This window comes from Anabrus simplex, chromosome 8, assembly GCF_040414725.1.
Source record: "Anabrus simplex isolate iqAnaSimp1 chromosome 8, ASM4041472v1, whole genome shotgun sequence".
NCBI classification, from domain to species: Eukaryota; Metazoa; Arthropoda; class Insecta; order Orthoptera; family Tettigoniidae; genus Anabrus; species Anabrus simplex.
This window is the reverse complement of record NC_090272.1, coordinates 130,235,934-130,250,089: the sequence shown is the minus strand read 5'-3', so window position 1 is coordinate 130,250,089 and position 14,156 is coordinate 130,235,934. Positions and strand designations below refer to the sequence as shown.

General features: G+C 38.7%; 1 protein-coding gene across 3 annotated transcripts in view; it reads right to left on the bottom strand.

The window, feature by feature from the left end:
• The window catches only part of LOC136878887 (zinc finger protein on ecdysone puffs), a 298,143-nt gene that overhangs the window by 46,810 nt on the left and 237,177 nt on the right, over window positions 1–14,156 (bottom strand). For all 3 annotated transcript variants that reach the window (XM_067152463.2, XM_067152465.2, XM_068228848.1), the window contains one exon: window positions 11,047–11,188. In XM_067152463.2, the coding sequence (XP_067008564.2) occupies window positions 11,047–11,188 (142 nt within the window). The remainder of the gene's footprint in view (window positions 1–11,046; window positions 11,189–14,156) is intronic.

The window sequence follows — 14,156 nt, the reverse complement described above, 5'->3', positions numbered from 1 at the left end:
TTTGTTAAATATGTTGACGTTTCATGATAAATCCCTTACATTAAAAGAGTTTTATAGTGCCCTAAAATGCCTATTTAGACCTTTAGAGCCTATTTTACTATTTTAGTGCCTAAAATGCCTATTTTCTATATTTAAAATAAAATTCAACTTCTGTAATTTTTACAATCACCCAATGGACATCCCTGGAATGAGCAGAACAGCAGAGGGTGGGTTTTTCGCAGAAATGTCGTTCTTCCAAGACAGCTGTCACCAAAGGAATGCTGAGTGAAGTGTGGAGGTGGAGGATTAGCTCAGAAGAACGAGCAGGTAGTAAAGGACGTACTGTGTCGAGTGACGGGGTGGAGGGGAGGATTATCTAGGAAGAACAAGGAGCAGGTAGTAAGAAGGGACATACTGTGTCAAGTCGCCAGTGAAAGAAAATCTGTTTAAGTGAATATAGTTCATCATGCCTAAAACGAAATCATCTAAGAGTGCTCTTATACAACAATGGCTTGTACAATTTCCATGGATGACTTTTGATGGCAAGATTATTTTCTGCCTGTACTGCAATAAACAGGTATGTGCATATATCTTAAATTTCATATTAATCTAAAACTAAGGTTGTGATATTGGCTCCTCTAATTAACTGTAGAGACCTAGTCCAGGCAACCTGGGTTCGATTTCTAGTATCAGCAGTAATTTAGAAATCTACGAGGTCTGGAACGGTGTTGACTCAGCATCGTGAGGACAACCGAGAAGCTACAGTGAGCAGGGGTCACGGAGGCAAGGCAATACGGCTGAGGGATGTATCGTGCTGACCACACGCCACCCAATATCTGCAAGCCATGAGCTGGGCAGCAACCGTTATTGAAAGCCAAGGCCCTTCGGGGATTGTAGTGTTCTTGTTCTTAATGAACTTTAGAGTAATAATGGTTTAATTTAAAGTTCAAAATTACACATTTTATTCAATAGCTCACCTTTTCTATTCATCATCTTAGTTTCTGATTGACATCACTTTATCGTGTTTTAGATTTCACATGAGAAAAAATGCCACCTTCAGCAGCATGCAGATACTGCCAGTCACAAAGCGAAAGCAGCCATGAAAATTAACATTAGACAGACTCTGCTCACACAAACTATATCTCCTACAACCCATAATGGTTTCTATGCTGATATGTGTAGAGCCATATTTGCAGCAAATATCCTCTGGAATGCGGTGCATAATCCTGTTTTCTGAGATTTTTTTACAGAAATACACCAAGCAGCACATCCCATCAGCATCTACATTAAAGAAAGCTACTAACATATTTGTTACAATGGGGTCATTTTGTCAATCAGGGAGGACATTCAGGAGTCTTGCATATCGTTATGTGTCGACGAAACCACCGACTCTGTGGGCACGTACATTGCTAACCTTATAGTAGGAAAACTGGAACCCAATCAGGCATCTACCGCTCACCTCCTTTGCTCTAAACAGCTTGAGAAAGTCAATAGTCAAAGCATTGCATACTTCATCAACAAGGGGTTGCAATTATTGTATCCTGGGAGTGTTGATGATTCTAAAGTCCTTCTCCTTGTCTCCGATGCTGCTTCCTACATGACTGCCACTGCACCTCTCCTCAAAACTTTCTGTCCTTCTTTGATTCATGTTACTTGCATGGCCCATGCCTTGCATAGACTCACAGAAACAGTTAGGGCCGAGTTTCCTGCAGTAAATACTCTTATTTCAACAATGAAGAAAGTGATCTGTAAGGCTCCATCAAGAATAGCCATCTTTCGAGAGAAACTCCCCTCTATTCCCCTTCCACCGCAGCCAATCATCACCCGTTGGGGTTCCTGGATGGAAGCTGCCCTGTATTATGCAGAACATCTTGAGGAAAACATGACTGTGATAGGCAAATTGCCTTTAATGGACAACTCTGCATGTGTGTCATCTGTCGAAGAGCTGTTAAATGATCGTTCCAGTGTTCAGAGAGACATTGCGTATATTCAGACAAATTTTTCATTTCTTCCAGTCACCATTACAAAAATGGAGGAAAAGGGAAACAGTCTCAAACAGAAATTTTCTCTAATTGAGGAAGCTGAGAATAACAGACAAAGTGCTAAGGGCAACGTAGGGGATAAAATAAGAGACAAGTGGTCTATTGTACTGCAGAAGAACCCAGGTTATTCAGTGCTGAAACGGGTACATCAGGTAATGGATGGGGAAAAGGTAGACTTACCAAGTGAAATTGAATTGAAAAATGTAGGTAAATTTCCCTATGCCCCTCTAACATCTGTGAGTGTGGAGCGCTCTTTTTCTGATTTCAAAAGGATTTTAACAGACAAAAGATACCGCCTTACTGTGGAAAATTTGGAGAAGATTATTGTTATGTACTGTAAAGCAAACTACGAATTAAAGTACTGTAGGAATGTTCCTCACAAATACTAAACACATACTCCATTCGCATTTACACCGTTATTGGATGCCTACAGTGCTGTAATTGTGTACAGTGATTTTAGTATTAAGGTTTTAGATCAGTACTGATAATGATATATCATATAATCCATAAGTTTTTTGACACATGACTTTTTTATATTGTTTTTGATAAATGTCTTCTTTATTCTGTCCTAATTTTGCAGGTATTTCGGTTAAGAATAGGGATACCACATTTCTTAAAGTAAAATAGTATAACGTTACACTTTAAGCGTATATTGTAATATCTTAAAGTCTATTTCCTGCCTATCCACACATTTTAAAAACATATTTTAAGTGCCTATTTTCTCTTTTAAAAGCCTATTTTAGGTGCCTAAAACTAATTTTTTTTTTAGAGCCTAAAATCCCAGGTCTACTGATGAGTCATTGTCGGAAATTGTGCGCGAGACTAACCGGTATGCTAGTGTTAACATTCAAAAGGTTACGCACCTCACGCGTGAGTCTATTAGGGGGCCGTGGATGGATGTTACATTTCCTGAATTCAAAGCATTTTTAGGCGTAATCCTAAATATAGCAATGAACAGCAAGCCTAAATTACGATGCGAGAGTAGTTTTTTCAGCAATACCTGCAGAAAAAAGCCTGGATTACATCCCGGCGAGTGTTTTGGGAAGTTTAACACAATGCACTATTACATACAAAACGTGACTGCCTGAGATAATTTTAGGTTTGAAAATGCTGAAAATTGCACCCGAATACTGTGTTGTACTTGTATTATATTTATTTTGTGTTTGCTTTAGCTGATTTTTATAAATATGCTGTCAATATGGTTGTGCTCTCTGTTATCCGTCGGCAAGCAGATTCTTAAATGGAGCTGGAGTAGCAGCAGTGTTCAGAATAAAAAGAGGGCTAAGAGTTAAAAGATTGGAGTGTTGTAGCCTGGAAAAAGGCAGGAATATTATTTTATAAATTCTTGAGCAATTTCTGTAATGGTAGGGTTTTCAAACATTGCAGTGCGGTAGTGCCACTTTTTTACAATGAAGTGGAAAAAGTTATCAAGATTAACAGTTCCAACACAATTTATTACCATGTAATCATGTGTCAATGTATGGCCTAAATACTTCATTTTTGCTTCAGTGATGAATCTGTCTTCAGTGTCGCTGAAGAATCCGCCCAGTATGTCCGCAGGAGGAAAAACGAAGAATTCCACCAGGAGTGTGTCCAAGAAACAGTGAAGCGCCCAGCATCCGTAATGGTGTGGAGTGTATTTTCTTGGCATGGAACTGGAAGGTTGTACATTGTGGAGGGCACGATGAGGCATGAACAGTATCTAAAAGTGTTGGATCAAAGACTACTAACTCAAATGAACGACTGGTATGGCTCAAATGAGTGCATTTTCATGCAAGACGGTGCACCATGCCATATGGCAAAGAAAGTGATATCCTTTCTACAAGAAAATGGTGTTACCCATTGGAAAATCTGTGGGCTACAGTAAAAACTTTAAAAAGGAAACCATTACCAATAAAGCACATTTGGTCGAGACACTCACAAAAATATGGTATCAAGATGAAACTATCAAAGAACACTCATAAAGGTCAAAGGCATGCATACCAAGTATTGAAGTGAAATAGTGATTCACTCTGTAACTTTTATGTCACTTCAAAACTGAAATAAAATATTTTTTTGTCTTTACCATAACAATTTGCACACCTCTGTACCTATATACTGTTGCATAAACTGTCTAAATTTCAAAACATAGAAATAATACAAAATGCTATCCATATTCATAAACAAATATAACTAACAAGGGAGTTGTTCGATTTGGACCCGACAAATTGCAATGAAACTTAGTAACATGATGAGCTAAGACATCCGGAACTCAATGGTGATAACCGTTCTGCCGTGATATCATATTTTCGTACCGGTATTTATTGACAGTAAATTTTTGCTCCAGTTTTCAATGGAACGTGGTGTGTAGATGGCAGCGATTTCAATGAAACATGGTAGGATGATCAATTAAGACATCAGAACATCGCTGCATGCATGATTGACGTTATATAGGTTACCCGCAGTGTGAAAAAATGAACGACTCTCAACAAGAATTCGAAAGTTTAAGCCTATTTATAGCATGCAAGTTTATATACAAATGACGAGGATTTCATATTACATATTTTAGCTTCAATTTTAAACGACAAGGAAGTATTAAAAGCCTAATATTTTGAAATATTCATATACTGTGCATGTTAGTAAAAGGGTTTGACGAGCAAGACATTCTGTTCATGTTGTCAAAATCTAATTTTCACTCTAAAGCGCACTGTTTAATGTAACTTTAAAAAAGAACTACAAATGCATTTCTTTAAAATATAACTATCAGTGTATTTCTACAGTGCATATGCAAGGTCAATACAGCTGCAAACCACCCAGCTGTTCTTTAGCTATTAATTATAACAATGACGTCGATTTTATGATAAAGTGAATATCAGCAATAAATTTAAGACAGGTGGATTGACAATTCATCAAAGTTTCATCGAAATCTGTCTGATCCAAACCAAATGCTTTCCTTGTAGTACTCAGCGCAAGTGAGATTTTGGTGCGATGGTTGAGAAAGAGCAGCACTCATAGAGGCAGCAAATCATTGGCTGAATGTCATTATGCGAATCTGTTAAACGTTGTGAAACCAGTTACAGCATATTTTTCTCAAGGGCACGAGCCACCGGTTGAAACTTTTAAATAAACTTAGAAACTGTGCAATCGAAATAGGCATGGGCAGGGAATTTTACGGCACTTAAAGTAAACATAAATGGGATAGCTTACACCAGGACCAAAGATACTCACACATTCGTTCAATACCATTTGGCCAACATGTGATATAGAGCGATAATTTTCAGACTTGAAAAAATATCCTTCCAGATATCGAAATGTGAATAATAATAATAATAATAATAATAATAATAATAATAATAATAATAATAATAATAATGGTAATACTAGGTAATAATTCCGTGCGGCTATTTCTAGCCTGGTAAAGCCCTTGTAAGACAGACCCTCCAATGAGGATGGGTGTCATCTGCCGTGTTATTGTAGTGGTGGATAGTGCTGTGTGTGAGTTGGAGGAATGTTGAGGATTTAAGGTTAAAATGTCTGACCCGACCACGAATCGAACCCAGGGCCCCCTGAACCAAAGAGTATTACGCTGACCATTTAGCTAAGGAGCAGGACGGAGTGAATAATGAAAGCCTTGAACAATTGAAAGTCATACCTTAAACGTAGCTGTTTTGTTTCGCCCTTTTCCGTGATTGTGAATGAATTTTATTTATAAAATGGTAGTCTATTTTGTGAAAAGAAAAAAATGTAATCTTAGCAATGAAGCCAAGGGAGGTATCACGCAAACACAACATGCCCATAACTCAGTTTAAGGCGAGTCGTGGTTGAGTAATGAGGTTCATACGACGACACAATGTTAGTACGAAGAACAATACAACGTGAAAGGTAGCCTGCTGATTACAAAGAAAAGATTGTAAATTTTCACCAATTTGTCCTTCGTCTGCACCAAGAAGCTTCCTCTAGCTTCTCAAATCGATAATGATCAGGTCTCCCGTCTTTTCTGATGTGCCTCGCGACAGTATTAGAGCACTAAAAGGATCATGAAATGCATATTTTATGGAAATCAGCAGCAGTGAGAAATTATGATGCACAGCAAAGCTTGCCATTACAGCTGACAGAAGAAAGTTACTGCCTTACATAATTTTCAAGAGGACAACAACGCTTAAGCAAATACAGTTTTTCACCGGGCTGAGTGGCTCAGATGGTTGTGGCGCTGGCCTTCTGAGCCCAACAAGGTGGGTTCAACCGTGGCTCTGTCCAGTTGTATTTGAAGGGCCTCATGCTTGTAGATTTACAGTCCTGTAAACGTACTCCTGCAGGACCGAATTCTGGCACTCAGGTGTCTCCAAAAACCGTAAAAGTAGTTAGTGGTGACAAAGCAAATAATATTAGAAGTACAAATTCCCCATGGAATTCACGACAAACATCTCCACATCCTCGTCCAACACCATACCCAATCCAACGATACATACGGTCTTTTACAGGGTTAAAATAGCAAATCAGCTCTCAGAAGCTATCAAGAATGCAACCTTGCCACATCCCAGGACACTGGCTGTTAAAAAAATTGTTATGTGGGATTCGAACCGTCTACTTCAAGTACTGTCTACTATCACTTATCTCCCTGCCCACTTGACCTATGGTGCCCATTTCCCAGCCTATACAGTAGCGTGCTCCCGGTCTGTTCGTCCACCTCCTGTTTTAAAGTACGTGTTCTGTGTATCTGTACTCGCTTTACGAGTTCATTCGAGGTACCCTTCATGAATTAATAGTGGCACCCACGATTTCTGCTGTCTTTAACCCGCAAACACACAGTTCGTTATATCACCCAGGTTTGGGGAGGGACCGATGTCTTTCAGAACTGTAGTAAATGTGAAGGGAGGCATGAAACTGTATTGCAAGGGGCTGATGGACCATGCAGTAAATATTAAAAAAACAATTTAAAGACTACAGCAGAAGTCCGTTATAACGAGAATTCATAACAGCCCCTGTAACGGATTGTCATTATATCCAATTTTTTTTTAAGTCGGGAAAACCCCCATACACATTAAAATCAGTATGACACGGCAATAAGTTTGTTCAAAACTAACATTTTTGCGGATAATATCCACACTACGGCTTACTTGTTTGTTATATTTGGAAATCCGATACTACGTGAAAGTGAATGTATAATTTCATTCTGAAAAAATTATAGTACTGTATTTCTCAGAATTCAAGACCACCTCCACTTTTTCCTTCAAAAAATGTAAATGTCTTAAAAAGTGCTTTGTAAAATCTTGTGAAAACCTTTCTTATATAGTACGCATTTTAGACTATTTTTAGACGCCGAACATTGGCTTTAGTTATGGCGTATTCCTTTGCGGCTGCACGATCATTATTTCAGCGGGTGCAATATCCATTAACTTAAAATTGGCATCATAATATCGAATAGAACCTGTTGAAAATTTGCTGGCAATACCTATTCCATGCGTCTCTACAACACGACGTTCCATCAGGAAAATATTCTTGCTTACTATAAAATTGTTACTTTCACTCAGCGTCCGATATAACTGGCTGCCGCTACACACACGTCTCACTTGCCGGGTTTAGCCAACTTCAGCGGCTAGCGATGTATATACCTAAGGTTTACAAATGAGTTTATTGTCCCACTGTATGGCAATTTCCGCCCTTGGGTTTCAAGTGCACATACCTCACAATTTCATCTTCGACTTCTTTAAAGCGTCCATGTTGTGGACCACTGAATGCATTTTTTGTGCAGTACACATTTTTAAGCTATCTTTGTCTTCACGCTAACACCGAATATTGGCTTTAGTTAGGCCTATATTTCCGAGTGTTTAATAACCACTTACTTAAAATTGGCATCATAATAAGGACGAGAACCTGTTGAAAATTTGCCGGCAATACCGTTGCCACGCAGTCTATCTGCAATCCATCGTAAAAATATTCCTGCGATCTATAAAATTTAATTTTACTAAGCGTCAGGTACAGTAGACGCGTTACAACTCTGCTACTGAGTAATCATGGTCTTTCTAAGAATTCGAACATGAATTTACAAGAAGGATAAAAAAAATCAGCAATATTTGGATGCCTATCATTCATAGTTGAAGACATACAGACCACAACATAAACAAGCAGGCCAGACCTCCAATTACATAACAATGCGGGCAAGTTCCCACTACCTGGCTGTGACACACCTTCCAGAATTCTCACGAGACATCCAGGGGGCTTACGTCAGCCAGAAAGGCTAGGATATAAAAGATCAAGGTCAGGGCCACTCTTGTAGTTTGATTGCCGCCTGGGAGACTGACTACCTCGGATCGAGTAGGGGTATTTGTCACCTTGACAAAGAATACTGCAATGCATTCGAAACGTCGGCAAACTGTACGTGATGTACAGACAACATAGTTCAACCCGGAAAATAAACTAAATTCTTCACACTGTGGAAGCTCCACCTCTAAGCTCGCATTTTTTATGCCATTCTGCAGATTTGAGAAACAATTGTGTAGAGGTTAATAGAATGTCATTCACTCTTTTATAATTCCCCGAGATCCAGTGGTGTTACACATAGGCACTATGACAACCGGTCGCCGCGGGTAGCGATGTATAATAAAGAGACGATCGTTTGTCAACGAGTTTTGAGCGAGTTTGCGCGAGGGTGAAAAGAAGTAGCGTGGTTCCAGAAGTTGCCAGTGGTATTCATTACTGTTAAAATTCTGAGGAAAAAATTGTCGTCTTGGATTCGGAGAAATAAGGTATTACTCCACAGGTGTCTGTGGCAAACATTTCAGTTTTCTTCTTCAAACGGCATCACCTAAACTACCCGTGTATGTATCACTAAAAACATTTCAAACGCATGTAGAGAAATGATAACTTCCTCGGTAAAAATTACACAGGAACAGCCTTTCCGAAATTTAACTAGACACGAGAATATCACGGAGATATAATTTAAGTTAGGACTGATCCTGTTCGACTTTCTCATGGCAATTTTCAAAAATATTAATATTCCGTATAACAGATCTGTCTTTCACATTATGCATAATATTTTCTCATGCCACGCACTTTCACTGCATCACCCTCCCTAATTCCTCCTCCTTCCACTTCTCACACCTCCCCTACCGCTCCTTCCCTCTCCCCACCTATGCCAACAATTGCTGTTCCCCTGACCTAAGCTGTCCATCGCGCTCAGTTCCTCTTCATCACGTGCCATAGCTTTACTGCCTCAGGTCCCACATTGAACTGCGAACATCATAGAAACCTTGGCTTCGAAACGTATTTGCACTTTACACGTTATGCTGCAACAATAGACAACAGACAATAGCACAGTCAACTTCAAAGCTCTCAGAGGAACGTTGTACATAAATCGAAGTTTGTATTTTTGTCAAATGAAAATGTTTACTACACCCTCAGCAAGTGACATTAATGAAAAATTACTACAAATGTGAATCTTTAAAAGTTTATGTTGAACCCTAACTCATGTTTGTACTACGCTCGTCCTATGTGACATTTAATGAAAAAGTAACTACAAATTTGAATCTTTTACTGCCAATTTCATCTCGAACTTACGCAAAATTTGAATGTGTTATATGTATTTAAAAGTTAGTGTTTATTGAGTCCAAACTCGTGTTTATTATAATTTTATTTCACCTTTCATAGACTGTTTTGAAGTGACATTTAATGAACAGTATGTACAAATTTGAATCTTTATTTATTTAATAGCGCACAAATGTGCATTAAAATACATTAATCTTTTGCATATTCTAGTCAAGATTTTGTTCTCTTGTTGCACTTGCTGAAATGATAGCGATTGCAATGTTTGTCACACAACATACACACACAATGTAGAGACGGTTCATGAAAGCCTGATCTCCGGCATAGACGATGGTGAAACCCATGTACCGCCAGCCTATTCAAAGCACTTCTCATGTCATTATTTGGATCGGTCCAGCTGTGGTCAATCATAGCATCGGTTGAGTAAAAGTCCAGGCTGATTTCTGCCTGTTTCCTCTTTCTCTCTCGGAGAGCTTCCTCTTTTTGCTGCATTCTCAATGCTATGTCTTGCCTCGCATTGAAGTGGTCTTGCTGCTCAAAGATCCCATAAACAAATGACAACTCTGGAGACGAAATACGCGGGAAACGGAATACGCATGTGCAAATATGGTTACGGATGATTCTGCTAGTGAGCTGGACTTACACGATGTGCGGGATGACAATCAGAGCCTTTCTTACCATGTGGGAAACCTGTGATTCATATTTCGTAGCAACCGTCCCATGACGCGCTAGGCGCATGATTGGCATGTGCTTATGAAGTAGCGTCACACGCCCAGCGCGTGATCCGCATCGAACGTGTTAAAATGGTATACAATACATGTATATTATGACTTGTGTGGCTACAATTTTTTTTTTTTTTTAAATGTCTGTAATGCAGTAACTTTACCCTCAGCATTTGAGGTAAAATCCTGCAGCAGTACTTGGGTTAAAGAAGCCCTCCTTGTGAACAAATAAGATTTCCTTCTGAAGACTCCAAGCAAGGTTCTCTGCGAAATGTAAAGAATTTCGCCTTGTTCTTTTGACATGGCAAAAGCCTGAAAGCTGTAAGATTACATCTATAATCATGAACTGTAAAAGCATCACACTAAATGTATTTAAGAAAAGGGCTAGGTAAATAATTTATAGGGAAATCACCTCCTGGACAACAGCACTACATGCAGATTTCTTTTAACAATCTGCTTTACATTGTACCAACACAGTAAGGTCTTATGGTGACAATGGGATAGGACACGGCCAGGCGTAGTGGTAAGGAAAGGGCCTAAGTCTTAACTAAGGTAAAGCATGGTCTGAAAATGGTGAAAGTATGGGCTGACGACAGAGGAGTTTGAACTCTGTACCGAATGCGGCTCACAGCTGCAGGCCCCTAACCGCACGGCTAACTTGCTCGGTAAAATGCAGATTACCGACGATTGATTGAACATTGTAACGTATAGTTTCCTTACACATATTACACTCTGAACATATACAATAACAATGCATGAAGGAAGAAAGGGGAAATACAAACCATCAACATCACCAACAGAATCCAAAATCATGAAGTTATCAAGATTGAGATCCTTATCTTCATCATCAGCACCACTGCCTTCCTCCTCAGTTTTCAATTTTTCTGACCGACGCCGCTGTCTTTCTGCTTTTGCAGCTTTACGCTGTAGAACAAAGGAAGAACTCATTTTAGTATGGAAGTATGATTAAGATATTTGCTACACCCAACAAAACGGCAAAGGCTATGTAATACACTACTTATAAGTGTTCTTATTTAAACTCAAGTCTGCTAATACTGTACCTCTAATCGACATAGGGGACCTAAAATGAACGGGTTGTAGTAGCAAGACCGACTCCAATACTCAGACCTTAATGCTACTCTCGATTGCTCAAAAATGCTGAATCGAGTAGCCGAATTTGTTGGAAATGTGGGTTTGTTTTGGTTTGTTGTGATCGTGTTCAGTCGGTGTTTTTTCATGAAAGTTGAGGATAAACGTTAGGTTATTTGTAGAATTTTAGTGTGGGATTGTGTATATGAATCAGTGAACATTCATGATATGTAATTATATGTACTAATGTGAAAAGGTGTTTATTTTAATATGGGTCGCTCATGCTGTGTGCCGGGTTGTAAATCAAACTACACGAATGCCTCTCGTACTAGTATTTTTAAGTTTCCTAAGGAGAAAACATTAAGAGTATACACTGTGACAATTTTGAAGTAAATGATAAAACAGTCGTATGCATGCACCACTTTGAGGATAAGTTTGTGGTTAGGGAAGATGTTTTTCCAGTTCTAAATGGAGAACCTATTCGTGTTCCTCGAAAATATCCAAAACTAAGTTATGATGCTTACCCCACAATTTTCCCCAATCAACCATCATATCTAACAGTCAGGATAAGTAAAGGAAGAAAAGATCCTGAAGAACGTGTGCAGAAGATATTACAGAGAGATGAGGATACTTTTAACGAATGGTGTGAACAGGATACTATTGCAGATTTTGATTCCTTTTTAAGTGAAATTAAAAATAGGCAGGTAAATCCATTCACAACGATCGTAAAGGAAGACTATGTTAGTTTTACTAAAATAGATGATAATGGATATCGAAATATTCCATCACTGTCTGTGTGCTTTAAAGTGTCTAGCGATTTAGATGTAAGTGTATTTATCTGTGCTTGCCTGTGGAAAAGTCTGCCTGGATCTTGGAGTCTAATGGAAACAAAACCTACAAGTGTGATAGATGGAGCAAACTGGAGAATCTGGTGAGTTGTCTTGCTAATTACAATGAGGAAAATGTAACTTCACTGATAAATGTTACAAAGGAGGGCATGCTACTCGATGCTGATATGAATGTAGAGAGGGCTGGAAAGATAAAGTTTGCATTAGAACAGTTGGAACTTGCTCTTTCTTGTCAAATTAAGTATTCAGCAGACCTTTTAATATGGGCTGCAAGTATTTCTTACTCACATCTAGGGTCTTATCAATCTTTGAGAAGAACAAACATAATGACACTACCTCACCGTGTTTATCTGAGACAGTTCTTGTCCAAAATAGGTCCATACAGTTCTGGTATCGGCCCTTTGCAAAAGTCATTTTTAAGAGAAAAAAGTAAGCTCCTGAATGATGATGAGAAAGTTGTCGCTATTTTGCTGGATGAGATCTATGTCAATTCCAAACTCGGTTATAAAGCAGGGAAAATAATAGGAATGGCTGAAAATAGCTCAGGAGGAGACTGCCACTACCATTCAGGCTTTCATGTCGTCCTCTTTCTTTACATTCAGACAATAAAGAAGTAATAGGTCATTTCCCTGTGAGAAACATGAATGCAAAAACTCTATTGACTCTATTGATGTCTTAACCTTCTATGGAGGAGCTTAAATTTGATGTAGTCTGCTTGATATCAGATAACCATAGCATGAATCGCAAGATGTTTGAGCTTTTGGGTGGTGGTACTCAAAAATCCTGCATTGCAAACCCAGCTAAACCTTCCAGGTCACTATCTCTTCTGTTTGACAGTGTACATTTGCTGAAATGTGTAAGAAACAATTGGTTAAATCAACCCAGTCAAACTTTTGTCATTCCTAACACTGAGCAGATATTTCCAAAAATAGAAAGCTTGCTACACTCTACTGCAAACCAATCTACTTTTCAGTACACAGATGTTGAGGCAAAGTTATCTGATAAATTAGAGACCTGTTCAATTCTGAAAAAAATATATTAAAACTGGCTCCAAACTTATCAAGAAAGGCACTGTATCCCACCGCTATAGAGACAGAATGTTGCTCTTGCTATGAGTATATTTGATACCAAAAACACAGTGGCACTGGATATGCTTAAAAGTAAGGGTGTCACTATTTCTGAGGGGACTGTCCAATTTTTAAAATTAGTTTCTAAGTGGTGGACTATTTCTAATGTTCAGCACCCAATGAAAGGGAAATACACACGAAATGATGATGCTAGCCCGATTAATGGCCCTGGTGATGCTAAGCTTGTCTTTCTAGAAACTATTAAGACATGTGTTGATATATGGCTTAGCAGCAGCTCACACAATGAGGGTAAACTTAGTAATGAAAGATTCTTAGCTTTTACACACACACTGACTGCAGTTGTTCAGTTATGCAGATATATTTTCAATAAATATAAAAGGTCCTACATTCTGACAGGTAAGCTACAGACAGACAGTTTACAGGGCAGATTCGGAGCATACAGAAGGTTAAGTAGCTGCACATATAATGTCCCAGTAGAACAAGTGCTAGAATCTGAACGAAGACTCAAGGTTATAAGTTTGTTAAAACTTCATTCTACAAAGTTAGGGGAAGTTACTCTCAAGGATCTGACAGTTACTTTCAGCCAAGATAAAATATTTGAGAACTTGGACAAATTTCAGTCTGCCCTGGATGAAACACCTTTAGTGTCGATTTCTCGAGACGCTAAAAATAACTGTATGTATTGCAAGTAACACGAGCATGAAGGTTTTGTTAAAGTTAGAGAAAAGTGGAAAGTGCACACAGTGGAAGCAAGTATTACGATCTGAAGATGATTCGATCATCAATTGTGACAAAGAAGATCTTCTATCTTACTTCAGTGAAGTCAACAGGGGTGGTTTGAAGTGTCCATCTTTTTTGATGTGTTTA